Source organism: Dromiciops gliroides, chromosome 3 (genome assembly GCF_019393635.1).
Source record: "Dromiciops gliroides isolate mDroGli1 chromosome 3, mDroGli1.pri, whole genome shotgun sequence".
NCBI classification, from domain to species: Eukaryota; Metazoa; Chordata; class Mammalia; order Microbiotheria; family Microbiotheriidae; genus Dromiciops; species Dromiciops gliroides.
Genome location: NC_057863.1, coordinates 548,686,861 through 548,705,964, shown reverse-complemented (window position 1 = coordinate 548,705,964; position 19,104 = coordinate 548,686,861). Strand labels below are relative to the sequence as shown.

The 19,104-nt window shown below is 41.1% G+C and overlaps 1 protein-coding gene across 1 annotated transcript in view; it reads left to right on the top strand.

Moving 5' to 3' along the window:
* GUCY2F (guanylate cyclase 2F, retinal) overlaps window positions 1–19,104 on the top strand; it is a 65,565-nt gene that overhangs the window by 13,801 nt on the left and 32,660 nt on the right. The window contains exons 8-11 of the mRNA XM_043993705.1: window positions 4,511–4,687; window positions 6,237–6,393; window positions 7,914–8,063; window positions 16,759–16,907. Of these exons, the coding sequence (XP_043849640.1) occupies window positions 4,511–4,687; window positions 6,237–6,393; window positions 7,914–8,063; window positions 16,759–16,907 (633 nt within the window). The remainder of the gene's footprint in view (window positions 1–4,510; window positions 4,688–6,236; window positions 6,394–7,913; window positions 8,064–16,758; window positions 16,908–19,104) is intronic.

Below are 19,104 nucleotides of genomic sequence, written 5' to 3'. Positions count from 1 at the left end.
AATCTGAAAAGTCAGGTAGGCATTTCTTGTAATTCAGGAGGCTGAGGCTAGTGGATTTCTAAGGCTCAGAAATTCTGAGCTGCAATGGTCTTGGCCAATCAAGTGTCCACACTAAGTCTGGCATCAATATCATTAACCCCCAGAAGTGGCAGGCCACCAGATTGCCCAAGGAGGACCAAACTAGCTCAACAGGAAACAAAGCAAGTCAAAGATCCTATACAAGGAATGGTTTAGGAATAGCTCCTAAACTTCTAGCCTGGCTGAGATAAGGAGAGCCAGCCTTTACGAAAACAAAAATCTGCAAATATACACAATGTTCTGTCCTGTAGATCTTGTTGTTGCTGTTGCTGTTGTTGTTTGTCCTTTGTTCTTGAAGAGGACCATGACATCGGACATCATGACTTGCACTGAATTGGATTTAAGTCAGGGAAGGCTGTGGCTGCGTGAGGTCACCAACCTCACTCTCCTCCAGAGCCATCTGTGTCCAGTGGCAAGATATATATCAGGATGACTGGAGATGGCTCCAGATGTTTAAGGCAATTGGGATTAAATGAGTTACTCAGGGTCACACAGCTAATAAGTGTCTAAGGTGAGATTTGAACTCAGGTCCTCTCAAGTTCAGGGTCAGTGCTCTATCCACTCTGCCATCTAGTTGCCCCATCCCGTGTATCTAGTACTTTTGCAAAAGGGTGAGGGGAGCTGCCTTTTTATGTAGCCAAGCTTGTTCTTTATAATTTTGCAATATTCTATAGTGGTCATTTTGTGGCTTTTTTTCTTTCCATTTACATTGTTGTAATTACTCTGTGTGTTGTTTTCATGGCTCTGCTTACTTCATTTTGCATCAGTTCATATGGATCTTTACATGCTTCTCTGTATTCACCACATACATTATTTCTTATAGCAATGTAATATTGCATCACATTCATTTACCACAATTTGTTTAGCCATTCCCCAATGGGTAGGCATTTACTTTGTTCCCAGTTCTTTGCTACTACAAAAAATGCTACTATAAATATGTTCATGAATGTGGAGACTATCTTCTTATCAACAACCTCTGTAAGGGGCTAAAATTCTAGCTATACTGTCTAAAATATCTAATGAGTGGTCACCAATAAATTATAAGCTTTAGTAAGAGTTAGACTTTTAAGCATTTATTAAGGAGAATAAGAATTTGGTAAAGAGAGAGAGAAAGGCCTACATTCATTTATCTATTAAAGGGAGAGCGCATTTCTAGCTCCCTTCTCCACCGGAGTCCTCAGGAAAGAGAGCGAGTCAGAGCGCCAGGATGCCCCTTCTTCCTCCCACAAGCAAACTGTCACTTCCTGACGCCAAAGAAAAGACCCATGGTCTTGCCCTCAGAGACCTTCACCTCATGGCAGAGCTTTTCTACAGTAAGTCTCCAGCAGGTGGTGTCATTCCAATCATTACACTTCCGTGGGAGAGATGTCTAGGCAACTTTTTAAGACTATAAGTTTCAAAAAAGGTAACAACCTGTATTGGTAGAAGAAGTTTCCCCACTTGGGAAATCTCTATGTCAAAGAAATTACAGATCCAGTTCCTAGCCCTAGCTCCATGAACAACAGTATTTCAATCATCATGGGATGCTGTATTTGAAATTAGAATATCTGGGTTTGGATCCTAACTCTGCTAAATACTATCTGTTTAGTTTACTTGCCTCTATGTGTTCAGTTTACTTGTCTCTAGAATGAAGTTTGGACTAAATAATCTCTAAGGTGTCAATGAACATTCTATGATTCTGTGATCCTATGGTACCCTCACCATTACCTTCATCACCATCGCTATCATTAACATCAATAGCATTGCTAATCACCATTGTCCTACATCATTATCACCAACATCATTATCTGTCTCACCATCACTACTATCTTCATCAGAGAATCAAAAACTTAGAGCATCCCAGAGCTAAACCTAGGGACCCTCGGGATATAGCGGGTAACTAAAGCAGCTATCTCACATCACTCCCACTATCATTACCAGTATTTTTGTTGGGCAATAGGCAAGGTAACAAGCATTTAAAAATCACTGGAAATACAAATACAAACAAAAAGAAAGAAATTCACTGCCCTCAAGGAACTTACATTCAAATGGGGGAAAACAAAATAAAAAGGGAGCTGAAAATCTGGGAGCAGAGGGAAAAAACATACCTATGGGGGCATAGTAATTAAACTTAGAGAATCCAAAGCACAGACAAAAAGAGTGAAGGATATGCCTGAGCTTATCTCCAAAGTGGAAGTCCCCAAAGTCATTCACGAATGGGAGAAAGGGACAGACATGGCAGAAGGATGCTCCAGGTTGAAATTACCCCAAGTGATAAGGGAAGTCCCAGGGTAGTCCCATGCTGTTGCATGGTGGCCATAATATCAACATGACTGTCAGCACCTTACCAATATGATCACCATCATTGCTAACATAAACATCACTGCTATCCCGATCACCAACGTCATACCACAATCACTACTGTTCACAAATATCACCAATAATACCATGAACACCATTATAGTCATTACCATCATAATGGTTACCATTACCATCATCAACATTATTACTAACATCACCATCACCAATTTTCTCCTTCATGATAGCATTTTGGAACTCTCCTTTATATTTAATCATTTTCTCTTTTGAATTTTAATTAATTGGATAATATCTTTTCTACTATAAATTCCTTGAAATCAGGGACCATGGATCCTTCATCTCTGTATCTCCAGCAGTGATCCCATTTCCAATGTTCACAATATATGTTGTGCTCCAATTTAATAAGCGTTTGCCCAAGGACTGGGGCTCATTGCTGGAAATAAAGAGATAAAGGTCCCTAGAATGGGTGTGGAGGAGAAGAGAATGAAAAGGGGAAATGGAGATATTCAAGTAAGTGCTTATTAAATGCTTGGGGCATTAGAACAAAATAGATATAGTGTCTTCTGTCTACTGAACACTGGGATTTTCAGAACTCTTTCTAGAGATGGCATAGTTCTAGCCCACTAGTGCCATGAAGGTGATGGGGAAAGATAAGCCAGAAAAGTGCTGAGAAAAGAAGCCAACACAGTCAGTCAACAAGGAAGACCAGCCTATAGGAAAACTTTCTGAGGCTAAATGAAATCTTCAAGTGACACTACTTCCCCTTTTTATCTACATTTCCTCCCATTCACCCATGCCCATACTCAGGACCTTCAAGCTCTCCTACTGTCCCATTTCTCTTATCAGGGGAAAAAAGAAATATTTTCATTCAAAGGGGAATTTGATCTTTCAAAATACATTACTCAGAGAAGGAAATGATTACATCAAAGGAATGAATCACTAATAATGACTTTCAGATATGAATGAATGGAAAATTTTTAGATGTGGATAAGGGGTGGAATGGCAGAAATTGGTCATGCCCTTCAAAGAGCAGTGTAGGTCTACTCTCTCCATGCATAAATATGAACCCACCAGTGGGAATTGGAAAAGGTCTTTCTGTGTCCCCAATCCTGGGGAAGTAGAAGGCCAGTCCCATTCTTGAATAAAAGGCAGTGTGGTACAATGGAAAGGGTCTAGGAGTTGGGAGGGTCTTGACTCTGTCATGAATTTGCTGTGAGACTTTAGGAAGTAACTTTCCATTTCTGGTTCTCAGTTGCTTCCTCTGTATAACAAGGAGAGGGAACTAAAGGTTTTGGCAATTAAGAGATCATTAGATGGGGGCAGCTAGGTGGCGCAGTGGATAAATCACTTGCCCTGGATTCAGGAGGACCTGAGTTCAAATCCAGCCTCAGACACTTGACACTTACTAGCTGTGTGACCCTGGGCAAGTCACTTAACCCTCATTGCCCCGCAAAAACAAACAAACAAACAAACAAACAAAAGAGATCATTAGTAGCTTTGGAGAAAAAAGTGTCAGTTGAATGATGAATTGGAAAGTCAAACTATAGAAAGTTAAGAAGAGAATGGGAGGAAAGGAGGCAGAGATCCAAGAGTTTAGCCATAAAAGGGAGGAAAGATATGAGAAGATAGCTAGTGGAGATGCCATAGATCAACTGGGTTTTTTGAGGATGGGAGAGACATGGGCATGTTTGTAAGCAGTAGTTTGTCAGCCAGAATACACAGAGAGATTGAAGATAAGTGAGAGTGGGGTTGACGGAGTAGATAATCTGCTAGAGAAGATAGGATGGAATTGGATTAGACCATTTCTTTTTTTTTTTTTTTTTTTTTTTTTTTTTTTTAGTGAGGCAATTGGGGTTAAGTGACTTGCCCAGGGTCACACAGCTAGTGAGTGTTAAGTGTCTGAGGCTGGATTTGAACTCAGGTACTCCTGACTCCAGGGCCAGTGCTCTATCCTCTGCGCCACCTAGCTGCCCGGATTAGACCATTTCTAAAGTGCCTTACAACTCTAGGTTTTATGCCTTTATGCCTGGAGGGTCTCTAAAATCATTCCAGCTCTGATGTTCTAAGATCCTTAGGATAAGAGAGCCCTTGATTGCTTCCCACCAGTACATTTCTTCCTCTCTTGCCTCTACAGATGAGGGACCTGAGACATGAGAATGTGAATCTCTGCCTGGGCTTCTTTACTGATCTGGGTGTGTCTGCCATTGTGTTTGAGCACTGTTGCCGGGGCAGTTTGGAGGACTTGCTGAAGAATGAGGCCCTGCGGCTTGACTGGACTTTCAAGTCATCCCTCCTGATGGATTTGATTAAAGTAAGGGAAGCAGTTCTTCAGATGTCTGCAGTCATGGCCCCCATGTCAACGGTTGAAATTGGGAAGAAGAAAATTGGATAGTGGATAGTGGTCAGGGCTGACCACTATAGGAGATTGATATTTATATAGGAGGAGATTCTCTTTGATGCCCCCCAAAGTTAATGAAGTAAAGAAAGGTCCAGAATATAATAATGGAGTAGTAAGGAGATATTAACTGTCAAAGACGCACCAATTCCTTGATCCCCTCGTGAGTATTAACAGACACCTCTGACTGAGTCGATAGGGGAACAATGTGATTGGCTAAGCAAATGAAATAACCACATCTCTAAAGCACTTATGGGTGTGGGAGAGATTGTTAGGTGATAGCTACATTGTAGGGGCTTATCCAGAATAATTTTGAGGTGCTGTATACATTTTCAAAGACCCACTGGAGAGAATTTCCATTGAGAACTTTCCTTCTGGAATGCCTTAATTTGGCAGGAATCCAGTTTGTTCGTTTGCTTTTACTGTGATCACACAATCTGTTGTCCAGTGTGTTTCCTTTACAAGTCAGACCACTTCTTTATTGAATGCTCATGTGTTGTTATTTTGATCATCAAAGTTGATATAAATAATAAAACGTTTGTACCCCTAGAAACTTTTTATTCTTAGCAATTCACCAAGAGCTCACTGTGGGAGTTCAATCATATTCAGTATTTGGTTTTCTTTTAAACTTTTGAGTAGACTTTATTTTGTCATGAGAGCAAATAACTTATCTGTGATCTTTACAGATTCTATAAACTCTAAATTGTGCATTAACCCAGAAGTCCCAAATAATCAAACCTAAATTCTTAACCCCTTTTGGGAAGCCCCATACATCTTTGTGGCTGGTATGCAGTAGAGCAGGGATTCAAAGCCAGAACCTTTTACTGCAAATCGAATGCATTTTCCATGAGCACAATCCTCTCATTAGGGAGCATGTTCTAATGGAAAGAGTCCTAGCTAGTATGGGGGTTTTAGCCAGGTTCTGACACTTAACTTGGACAAGTCACTTACACTCTGTGTCTCAGTTCCTTCATCTGTAAAATGAGGAGGTTGTCCTGGATGGTCTGAAAGGTCACTTCCATCTGTAACATTCTATGTTCTCAGGTCCCTCCTAGCCCTGAGACTTTATGTTCTGAGGCCCCTCCCAGGTCTGACATGCTAAGCACTAGGTGCCTTTTAGCTCTGACATTCTCTTCCAAGGCCTCTTCCAGTTCTGCCAAGTCAATTTTTTAAAGGTTTTCTCTGACTCTAACATTCTAGGTTCTAAAGTCCCTTCAAGCTGCGGCAATATGCTCTAAGGTTCCTTCTAGCTCTGACATTCTTGGTTCTAAGGACCCTTCTAGTTTTGATATTCTATATCATATGATTCAAAGTCCCCTTCAATCAGATATTCTGTTACTACAAGCTACTGTATCCCTTCCTTGCGACCCTGCCATTAAATGAAAGTGTGAGACATGTTGAACTCAACTGTCCCTGGTCAGCTCTACAGCATATTACAAGGAAGCATATTCTCCTCATCCTCCAGGGTGTCCGGTACCTCCACCATCGAGGATTTCCCCATGGCTCCCTCAAGTCTCGCAACTGTGTTGTGGATGGGCGCTTTGTGCTGAAGGTCACAGACCATGGTTATCTGGCACTTTTGGAGAGGCAGCGGGTTCCTCATTCCCAGCCTCCACCAGAAGGTCAGTGTCTACCAGGGGCCATTCATAGCCCTTCCTCCCTTCAAAGCTACTGTGTCTAGTAGGTAGTGTCTTGACCAGCAGGAGGTTGAAATCCTATTCTTTAGAGAGCTCTGACCAGATAGGTATTTCTTTTTAAACTGGTGTTTAGGGACATGCTCTTAGGAACTACAGGTGGCCTGTTATAATTTATGTAGTTCAGTAACCAAACCTCTTCTACTTAAATATCTCCTTTACTCATCTTGTATAATTCCTTGAAATTTCACTATTCAATCATTTGGATGGATATTTTGGAGGACCCAGTGTAAAAGTGTTCGATAATTCAATCTAACAAACATGTATCAAATAGTTATTGTATGCAAAGCCCTGTTCTAATCTGAAGGAGATGGAAAATTTAAATTAGACCCTCTCCTCCCCATATTTAATTCATAGTCTATTAGGGAGACAACATAAGCACAAATAACTATGATGTATAACAACAACAACAATAATAATATAAATACATATTACACACTACTGGGGAGGAGGGATCAGGGAAGACTTCCCCCAAAAGATTGTGGGCTCTTTATTAAAAAGTCTAGTTTCCTTAACACTTATGTCTAGTTCTGTTTTCCTCATAGGTCTTTTGAGTTTCATCATAACTATCCTCATCATTGTTATTCAAGCTTCTTTTAATGGGTTCTGATTAATTGCTATGAGTCATAGTGGATAGAATGATAGACATGGAGTCGGGAGATCTGACTGAGTTCACATCTTACCTCAGACAAATGTATGACCCTCAACTTCCTCATCTGTAAAATGAGTTGTCATGGGGATAAAATGAGATAATTGTAAAATGCGTTGTAAACCTTAAAGTATTACATAAATGCTAACTATTATTATTCTGTTAATCAATAAACACTAACCCTGTGATCACAGAACTAAAGCAATAAGGAACCATTGGCAATATCTAGTTTAATCTCCTCATTTTAATGAGTAAAAAATGAGAAGCGGAGATGTTAAGTAATAAACATAAGGTCACAGAGGTAGTGAGTGGAAGAGCTGGGATTTGAACTCAGGTCTTATGATTCTAAATTCATCTTGTTTCTATTGCCCCACACTGAGCTCACTTCTCTGTAAAGGATCTATTTTTAAATGTTAAGAAGAGAGAAATGAATAAGATCTAATTCTTCATCACATAGAATTTATAATCTAGTAAGTAGGACAAGCTTGGGGAACACCTTGCCCACTTCCTTGGAATAATAGGAACTTGGAACTGGATGTTGACTTAGAACATTGAACAGTTACACAGGCCCCATGGAAAATGGAATGCTAGAATTTTGAATTTTAGAACTAGAAGGAATCTTAGAGAGATCATTTAGTCCATACTGCTCATTATACAGGGGAGACTTGAAGAGAGGAAGTGAGTTTCTCAAGGTGGGTCAACTAGTCAGTGTCAGAATTCGGACTCGAATAAGGGTTTTCTATTGGCCAGCCCAGTCATCTTTCTATCCTTTCCTATTGGCCTTCTGCCTTCTTTGCAGAGTTGCTGTGGACCGCACCAGAATTGCTCAGGGGGCCAGAAGGACCTTGGAGAGGCACTTTCAAGGGTGATGTCTATAGTTTTGCCATCATTTTGCAAGAAGTGCTTGCTCGGGGACCACCCTATTGCACATTGGGACTCTCTGCAGAAGGTAGGCTCTCCCCATCCTCTGCCATTTTCTTACCTTTATCTTCCATAGGGTTGGCCTTCTACATCTATGGAAGGGATATTCCCCACTGTGATGATTAAAATCTAAATTGTGTGGTCTAAAAATTCTAATGTGTGGTCACCTTAAATTAGAAGCTTTAGCACCAGTCTTTGGGAATTAAGCATTTATTAAAGCATACCAGGTATTCACATGGAGTTCAGATAGTTAAGAAAAGGCCTATCTAGCCTAGAGTTCCAGCCTGTTCAGGTTCTTCCTCAAGTCCTCCGCCATGAGCCTGGTTCAACCACAAACTCTCTTCAAACTGAGTGTGGAAGCTTTTTATAGGTCCAGAGCAGAGGCGGTCCTTACACACTGCTTCAAGCTGATTGGTTAGCATCATCCAAATCCATTGGTTCACTAGACTTGAAGGTGGTCTCAAGTTGAGTTCAAAGTCTTTAGCTTCTGAGAACAATACCTTCTTAAGGGCCAGCCAGATGTGCTTACAATCTAGTTAACTTGAAGTAGGGTAATCAGCAGTCAATTACTCTCACTTAATTCAATCAGTTTAGATTAATCTCCAGGTGGGCCTTTGAGCATCTGCTAAATCCCATTATTTTATCACACCACCTCTCACAGACTCAAAATTACTTCTTCCACTAATATCTTAAATGACACCATTAGAAATCTATTCCTTGGGGCAACTCAGTGGCTCAGTGGATAAAGCACTGGCCCTGGATTCAGGAGTACCTGAGTTTAAATCTGGCCTCCAACACTTAACACTTACTAGCTGTGTGACCCTGGGCAAGTCACTTAACTCTTATTGCCCTGCAAAACAAACAAAGGAAAGGAAAGGAAAGAAAAGGAAAGAAAAGAAAAGAAAAGAAAAGAAAAGAAAAGAAAAGAAAAGAAAAGAAAAGAAAAGAAAAGAAAAGAAAAGAAAAGAAAAGAAAAGAAAAGAAAAGAAAAGAAAAGAAAAGAAAAGAAAAGAAATCTGTTCCTTAGGATTAATATTGGCCTTGGTGACCTCTGTCCATTGTGCTGAAAAGAGCCTAAACACCTTGAGAATCAACCTGTGTCATTTTGATGGCTAACACCACTCCCACTTGTTTCAGTTGGAGGTCATTTGTGAAGAAATGTCCCTTTACTTAAAATTGTTGGAAATTATATTTACTGATGAACTATTGACTTAGTGATTTAATTGTAATGAAGGACAGAGAAGCAGAGTAGCACTGGGGCCAGAGGGAGGGCTGGCCTTGGAGTCAGGAAGCCCTACCTCTAACATATACTAGCTATGTGACCCTTGACAAAACACACAATTTCTCAGGGCCCCTAGAAATTCTCTAAGAATTTATATTATGAATAAGTGTCTGATCTGCAAAGATGGAGGAGTGTGCATTCCTGGAGTTCCCTATGCCAACACCAAGAAACAATACACCAAATTCAAGGATCTATGAGAGTTCCTCAATGTAGGTGCTTCCCTTCCACTAACCAGGATCCTAGCCTCATTTTACTGTAGGAGATTGTGTGTTGCTATGTCCCCCTCAGAATTCACCATCCAGTGAGGAGCCTTCTCTAGCCACAAATAAGCAGGTTTACAGATGATTGATATCCAGTCTTATTACATCTAGACCTGGACCCAAAGCCTTTACACTTTGGTAGGAAGGAACTCCTAGAGCTTTTTGCTTTGCTCCCCTGACATAGTCTTTGAGCCCCCAGGGGCACCTTCTTACAGTGAGTAAGTCTTAGAGATTTTGGTAGGTATATAACAATGCAAAAAAGGACTTTGCACATTGTAAAGCACCATAGAAATTATATTCATTCAGTCATACACAAATCACTCTGAACTCATGTACATTTGTATGTAAGAACTCTCATTGCCATAATTCTTTACAATTTGTAAATTCCTTTCTCCTCCCCCCCCCACAACTCTATTAAGGAAGGAATTTAAGGGTTATTATTCCTATTTTTAGGGGTAGCTAGATGGCTTAATGGATAGAGTTTGGGGCTTGGAGTCAGAAAGACCTGAGTTCGAATACATTCTGAGACACTTACCATGTAACCCTGGGCAAGTCTCTGAACCTCTGTTTGCCTCAATCCGCTGGAAAAGGAAATCACAAACCATTCTAGTATCTTTGCCAAGAAAAGCCCACGAACAGTATTGGTGTGCTATGGTCCACAGGTCACAAAGAGTGAGACACAAGCAAACTGTGACCATTGACGCCCCCTGCTGGAGAGATACTTTAGGAAAGCTCTGCCATAAGGAGAAGGCATCTGAGGGCAAGCCATGTAGCTTGGAAGGTCAGTTCCTTGGCATCAGGAAGTGACATTTGATGTTTCTGGTTTAGACAGGAGGCTTGTGGGACGAAGAAGGGGCGAGGCTCTCTCTTTTTCATCAGGACCTCGTGGGGAGTGGAGCTAGAAATGCAGGCTCCCTGAGATAGATAGATGTAGGCATCTAGGCCTCTTTCTTTCTCTTCACCAAATTTTCATGCTCCTTAATAAATGCTTAAAAGTCTAAACTCTTGCTAAAGCTTCTAATTTATTGGCAACCACTCATTAGATTTTTAGACAGACTAGCTAGAATTTTAGCCCCTTACAAAACAATAACATTCCCATTTTATGGGGAATAGAGACCCAAACTGTAGAAATTATTTCCCCCATAGTTGGACTTTAATAATTCTTTCATTCATTCAACAAGAATTTATTAAACATCTACTAAATGATGGATATTGTGCTATATTGGGGTGCGGGACACAAAGACAAGAAGAAATAGTCATTGTTCCCAAGTAGTTTACATTCTATTGGGTAATAAGTGTTAGAGCTAGTCCTCAAACTGGTCTCCTGGGCCTAATTAGGCCCAGTGTTCCTTGCACTACTCTGTGTATATATATATATATATACATATTTTATATATGTATGTATCAGAAAATTTTGTGGTCTCAGCAACTAGTGTCTTTTGGAGGTGGAAGTGATAAGTATCTGTCAAGGTCCTTCAGCCTCTGACTTTAAGGCTCCTCTGAGTTCTGACATTAACAGGCCCTAGGGAAGAGTGAAAGAATCCTAAAGATTCACTGACATTATTACTGCTATATCACCCATGCCCAAGTACTTGTATAACTCAACAATGTAGCCCAAGACACATAGTTCTTCAAGGGAACACACACACAGAGGAAGCATACCAACAGGCACAAGTCAGAGAGGCCAGGAAACAACTGACCATCCCTTCCCCATCATATGCTATACACAAAAACTCTCCACCCCACTGTGACAAATTCCCACCTGTCTTCTCTCTCCATCTCCCACCACTTAAGGGCTCTACATATAGTATGATGAGTACTACCTTTCAAACACTAGCATGTAGCCCTGACTTCTTGTTTACATGTTGCCCTTAGGGGTGTGTCCTTACTCTCAACTTCAGAGGACTACATACTCAATATAAGTCAATTACTTGACAAAAATAAATGCAAATTCAATTTTAAAAAGATTTATTAAGTATTGGCTGCTCACAAAGAACTGCAGTCATCTTTTTATTTTTAAAATTTTATTTTATACGTTCTTTTTTTAAACTTTCAATTCCAAATACTCTCCCTCCCTCCAGTCCCTTCCCTGCCCATTGAAAAGGTCATCAATATAATATCCATATTATCCATGTTGCAAAAAAAGAGCAAGAAAATTAAATTAAAAGATAGTCTTCAATCTTTACTCAGAGTTCATCTGTTTTCTTGCTGGAAATGCATGGCATTTTTCATGATAAGTCCTTTGGAATTGTCATGGATCATTTTATTGACAAGGGTTGCTAAGTCCTTTGCAGTTGATTATCATTAGAATATTGATATTATAGTGTTTTCCTGGTTCTGCTCACTTTAAGTTGCATCAGTTCATATAAATCTTCCCAAATTTTTCTGAAATCATCCATTTCACCATTTCTTACATTACAATAGTATTCCAATATAATCATATACCACAATTTGTTCAGCCATTCCATAACTGGTAAACACCCCCCTTCAATTTCCAATTCTTTGCAACCACAAAAGAACTGCTATGACATTTTTGTACACATGAACCTTCTTCCTTTTTGTTTGATCTCTTTGGGTTATAGACCTATTTGTGGTATTGCTGAATCAAAGGGCATGAACAGTTTTATAGCCCTTTGGGCAGAGTTCAACATTAAAACTATGGTCATCTTGCAGAGAGAGTCAAAATATAAGTAAGACATTCACAGTCCCTTTCTTCATAGAACTTAAAGGCTAATAGGACTTAAACAACATGAAGAAGCTGCCTGTATTAAATAATCTGGTGTCTAGAGCAAGGGACTCTATAGTTCCACTACCTTCTGACTTGGGGACCTTAGAATATGGAACATAGAAAAAGCATGACTGGGAAAGAGCTTAGGATATGGAACAGAGCTGAGAGGGACCTTAGAACATGAAACATGGAATGTCAGAGTTGGGAAGTCTCATAGAGCATACAATGTTAGAGCTTCAAGGGACCTTAACATTTAGAATGTTACAACATAAAACATAGCATGTTATTTCTAACAATGTCCTCAAATAATAGAACGTTAAATGGTAGGTAGAATTGGAAAAGACCTCACTATGCTGCAATATGAAACATAAAATGAAAGATACCTTTGGAAATAGAATACTATGGCCTGATTTTAACCCAAAGGCTGCTTTCTTTTCTGTGTTCTTGTCAACCATCTCCTCCCAACTACCCCTCAGCTCCACATGTCAATTTCATTAAACCATGTGTACAGTTCCCCCCTATAGACCCAGCTGGGCTAGGAGCTGAGCCTTTTGGGAAACAAAGATTAAAGGGATATGAGCATAACGAAATAGTCTTTAAAAGCATGTTTGATGATGTCTGTATTTTGTAATTACCTTTTCTGTTGTCATAGCAAGCATTTGTAAGGTCTTTCAGATAATACCTCAACTCCTAGACTGTGCCTAATCACTTTTTCCCCTCTTTGGATAGTATCTCTTTCAGTTTGAACAATGTCCCCTCTCTGTAGAAGAACAAAAGAGCTGACAATCTGCCTTACCAAGAACAGAACACAGTCCGAATAAATAAACCAATATGGAAAAAAATAGAGTACTATGGCTTGAGGGTATCTTAGAAATGACCTAATCCTCTTCCTCATCTTTTAAAAAAATATTTATTACATTTTTTCAATTAATAAGCATTTCTTTTCCCTCCTACTTCCTCTCTGCCCCCTGCAATGAAAAAGAAAAAATAAACTAAACCCTTGTAACAAATATACATGGTCAAGTAAAATAAATTGATCATGGTCAGAATCTCATTCTATATATTGAGATGATTACCTCTCTATCATGGGGTGCAACCCTTCTCTTTTTGGGGGGGGGTAGGGCAATGAGGGTTAAATGACTTGCCCAGGGTCACACAGCTAGTAAGTGTCAAGTGTCTGAGTCCGAATTTGAACTCAGGTCCTCCTGAATCCAGGGCCGGTGCTTTATCCACTAAGCCACCTAGCTGCCCCCCACCCTTCTCCTCTTACAAATTGGGAAACTGAGGCCAAGAGGAAGGGAAGCAGCTTGTCTGAGTTTACACCGTAAGTCAGTGGATCCCAGAATCTGATGGCTTTCAATCCAAGTTTCTTTCTATTCTTCCATGGTCTTGACATGATAAGAAAATAATGAACTACTTTGCTGTGGTTTCCTGGCCGTTAGACATTCTTCTCTCTATTAGCCTCAGATGTCAGGCTCTGACCTGGATGCTTGGGGACCAAGCTGAATGAAACACTACATCCCCTTTCATCTTATCCATCATGGCAGTTAGGTTGTCAAGGAATCCCTGTAGACTAAGCTCAGCATGATCTCCCCCCACACACATACCCCTTGCTTGGGTCCACAGCCTACTTTTCCAGATGTTGCCCTGCTCTCCTCCCTCCCCTCCCCCAGCAGAGAGTTTCCTCCAGGCAGATGTTAACCTTTCCTCACCCAGTGCAGGGGGGAGAGCAGAGTTATGTTTGCCACCTTTCAATCTTGTACAAGCATCCCCCAGGCTGGGGCAGTGAGCTCCAGTCACCCCGTAGCTGCTTGGACTTCCCTCTCCCATCCACAAACACTCACCCAGAGGCAAGAATGTGTGTTCCAGGTGCTGGGGCTCCTGCCAAATATTTATGAGGTGGAGGAGAAGGAAGGAGGAAGGGGCTTTAAGCAGCCATTTGACCAACAACCCCCATCAGGCCTCCAGAGGTCAATCTCAAAGACTTAGAAACAAGGCCAGACATCACTCCTTGGAAGTCTACATAAAACTGGGCTATTTTTCATTAAGTTAGGAAAATAAGGAAAATGTCATTTGCAAAGCAAACTCAACAGCCATTTATTAAGCACCAACTCTGTGCTTAGAACATGGGGCATGAAATGTAAGAGCTGGGAGCAATGGCATATACATATGGGGTGCTACAGCCAGGAAGACAAAGTAGCTGACATTCTATGGGGGATAGAGGGGTACACCATGTCCACAGAGAAGACAGAAGGCGGCAGTTTGAAGAGGGAGAAAACACTAACAATTGGAGGGAATAGAAAAGTCTTCCCTTAGGAAGTAGTTCCTCACAATACTCTGAGATATAGTAGCCCAAGGATTATTATGCCTATTTTATAGATCAGGAAATTGAGGCTCAGGGAAGTGAGGTGAGGCACATAATACTCATTTCTATGGTGCTTTAAAGTTTGCAAAACACTTCCCTCACAACTCTGTAATGCAAGCAGTATAAGTGGAATTATGTTCATTTTACAGATGAGGAAATTGAAGCTCAGAGGAGAAAAAAAAAGCAAATACCCAAATGTCATAGTACATTGCTGAGAAGAGCCAAGTCTATCATAGTTGATCATCACACAATGTTGCTGTAACTGTGTACAATGTTCTCCTGGTTCTGCTTACTTCACTCAGCATCAGTCCACTTAAGTCTTTCCAGGTTTCATGAATATTTTTTTTACTTTTATTCAGAATGAAAATTTTTTGACTGGAACTATTGTACTATAACATTTGGGTATTTGCTTTTTTAAATGTTAATTTAATAAATTCAAAAGATTAGCTCTTCATTAATGCCCACTCTGATACTTCCTCCTGGCATGGAGGGAACCCTCTGGTTTCCCAAAGGCTGTGCTAGATGTACAAAAGTTTCAGCGGGCCCTACCAAGCTGGAAAGAGTTCAAGGACAGGCCCCTCAGTAGACTGTATTTGCTGTTTGAAGCCTAGCTTAGCTACATGTAGAGACGTTCACCACCAGAGGGCGGACCACCAAGGAATTAATTTTTCTGCCCCAGAAACACAAAAAGACCTTCTACTAAGACAGGGAGGGCTTAGGATCTGGACTGGTGGATTCTTGAGATGGCTGCCCATAGCAATGAAATCCCAAGATCCTTCAAGGCAACAAATTCAAAAAACATTTCTTAAGCATCTGCCCTGTGCCCCACACTTGGACTCTAGAGACACAATAATAGAGATGACCCAGATGTTCACAGGGTTCATCATTATATTAAGCAGTGTTGTCTATGCTGGACTTGGAGGCAAGAGATCTCAGATTAATTCCAGCTCTGCTGTGGTCCAGTTGTGTGACCTTGTACAAGTTATTTGTCCTCTCTAAGCCTCAGTTTCTCTATCTGTGACTGGACTTAACAAACTCTTAGGTCCTGTCTAGCTGTAACTAGCTATATTTTGAGGTCCCCTCCAGTTCTGATATCCTAGATTTCATATGAAGGAAGGTGATGGTGTATCCTTCAAGAAGTCAGGGTCAACTCTATGCCTCAAGGTGGTATCTGAGGAAGACTTTAGTAGCAGAGCCCTACTTTACAGTGAGGAAACTGAGGCTTAGCCAAGCTGCAACAAGAGTTCAGGGTGGGGATTCAAATTCTAGTCTCTTGAGTCTAAATCTTGGTACTGTGAGATTTAAAATTGGATATAAGAGCATTAAACTCCCCCTTTGAACTTTTCCCTTATATATCTCCCAGACCACTAAGAAAAAGAAGCCTCTGAGCTTTAATCAGTGAGGGATTAGTTTTTATTGTTTAGACAACAAACAGGTGATACCAATTAGGGAAACAGGAAAGTAGAAATACAAATGAATAATCTTAGATCTAAGCTTAGTCTATATTCTTTTATAAAACTCACCAAATCCCCAAACTGCCTGCCAGGCGGAGAACCAGAGCCCATCACCAAAAGCATGCGTCGTCAAGCCAGAGTCTTCAAGACAGAATGCCAACTTCTGTTCTCACTCTCACTTTTAAGTTGGCATCCCAGAAGTATGGCGTGCTTGGCCACGCTCTCTGGGCAGCAGCAGGCGCATGGCTGTTCGTCAGGGTCTCCTTCCCAAAAGGGGCGGTCCTTCAAAAGCCGCTTCAGTAGTATGTGTTTTACCATAGTACCCAATGTAATTGAGAGCTAGAGGAGGGGAGAGGCACATGTATGGACATAGACATAAATAAAAATTATGCAAGCTAGAGTGCATTAAGGGCAAAAGAGAGATCCTTACAAAGTACTTTACCTTTAGCTATGGAGGGAGGAGACGGGAGAATCAAGGAAAACTTTGTGCAAGAGGTGGAATCCAAGCTAAACCTTAGAAGATAAGAAAGATTTCAATAAGTATCAATGAGGAGCAAATACATTCCAAGCATGGGGGGGTAGGGTCACCTGCATGAAAACTCAGAGGAGGGATTCCCATGTGTCTCTGCTACAGAAATCATCAGGAAGGTGGTGTTTCCTCCTCCCCTCTGCCGTCCGATGGTGTCTCCTGACCAGGGACCACCTGAGTGCATCAGGCTGATGAAACAGTGCTGGAGTGAGGAGCCAGAAGACAGACCCAGCTTGGATGACATCTTCAGCCAGGTAAGTAAGGGACTGGTGTCCTCCTCCCAAGCCCCCTCCTTCCCTTTCTGAGCAGCTTACTCTGCCTTCTCTTCTCTACAGTGGTATGATGAAGGGGAATTGGGCTTAGAGTCAAGATGTTCAAAGAGTTCATCATTATATTAAGCAGTTTTGGGATTTGAAGACTGGTTCTTACTAGCTGTGTGACCTTGGAAAAGTCATGTGATTGGTGATTTGGGCCTTAGATCCCTTCTCTACAAAATGGGAATCATAATTCAACCTCTCTAATCTTACCAATGAGGAAACTTAGGCCCAGAAGGGAGATATGATGTGCCCAACATCATGTAGGTCATAAAGAGCAGAGTCAGGATTGGAACTCTGGTCCTCTGACCATTTTGCACTAAAAAAAATGGGTAGAATAATATTTGCACTTTCTCACAGTGTTATTTATAAATTTTAAAGTACTATATAATAATAACAACAATAATAATGATAGCACATACATTTTTATTCATTCAGGAATTGGAATTTTATCTGTGTAGGGAACTCACGTGCAGAAACCCTCCTCCTCCCTTGGCTATGGATCAGTAACCTAGTCTTAAAGGACTGCCTTTAAGAAAAAAAAGTGACCCCTCCATGGTCGCCTAACTAGTATGTGTCAGAGGCAGCCTTTGGACCCAGATATTCTCGACTCCAAGCTGCCCCCCTCTATTTATCCACTACCCCAGGCTGCCTCTCCAGCTTATACTTATCTAGCTGCTGTTTTGTGCTCCACAGCATTACATGGTGGAAGGTGGCCATATGATCTCTGTCACCACTGAGACATTCACAAGTGATGGAGACAGCCCTGGTCTGTCTCTGGTCCTGTCTCTGCCATTGAGTGACTCCCTCTGTGACCTCAGGATCATACCTCTAGAGCTGGAAGAAGCCTCAGAGGCCATATAATCCATTGACTTCATTTTATAGATGGGGAAACTAAGGCACAGGGAATTTAAATGACCCAAGGTCACACACAGATAGTTAAGCATTTAAGGTGAGATTTAAACTCAGGTCTTCTGATGGCAGAACCAATCTTCTCTCCATTGTGCCACAGTCCCTCCCCAGTCCCTTCCATTCTCCCAGTTCCCTCTTCTGTAAAATAAGGAGCTTGGACAGTTTGGTCTCTGAGGGTCCTCCCAGTGCTATCATTCCTTAATTCTAATCCTAGTGAGGCCTTCTGTTGTGGTCCATGATGTAGCAGCCCCAGAAGGATTGAGATTAGGAGGGGAGGGGACCCAACAAGTTTAAACATGTTCTATTCCTCACGGTGATGGATTGTGTGAGACTGACTGAACAGGATAATGACTCCTGGGGGACCAGCTGATTTCACTTGGTATGACATCTTCTCCTGATTCCCCTCCTCCACTGCCTCCCTCCTCCTCTCCCCCACCCTGCCTGGTTTTAGGAAAATTGATGAAAGGAGGTTAAGCAAGTGAGAGAAGGAATGCAGTAAGAGTCCTGGGATAGGAGAGAGGAGAGGAGTCCCAGTTCAGCCCCTCACTTGTGTAACCTCGGGCAACTAATTTTCCTTCTCTGAGCCTGTTTCCTTTTCCATGAAATGAGGGGGTTAGAGTACACCAGAAAGGAGTTCTTAGCCTGGGGTTATAATTTCAAAGGGGAGGTCTCTATGAACTTGGAAATTTAAATATTAGATAACCATTTCAATGTAATTGATTTCCTATGTATTCTCTATATGATACATAATTGAGTTTGCTTTGTATATACTTATTAATATGGTGTCCTCCCATTAGCATTTAAATTCTTTGAGGACAGGGACTGGTTTTGTTTTGTTGTGTTTTGTTTTTGCGGAGCAATGGGGGTTAAGTGACTTGCCCAGGGTCACACAGCTAGTAAGTGTCAAGTGTCTGAGGTCGGATTTGAACTCAGGTACTCCTGAATCCAGGGCCGGTGCTTTATCCACTGCGACACCTAGCTGCCTCTGGGACTGGGTTTTTTTTAACCTCTTTTGGTATCCCCAGCATTTAGCAGAGTCCCAAGCACATAGTAGGTGCTTAACACGTGTTTATTGACTAACTAATTGATATAAATATTTCCTCTGTATTTTGTTTGAAAACATTATTTTGACAAGGCATCCATAAACCTGTGAAGCCTGTTGCCAAAAAGGTATGTGACAAAAAAGGTTTAGAACCCCTAAACTAAATGAACCTGAAGATCCAGC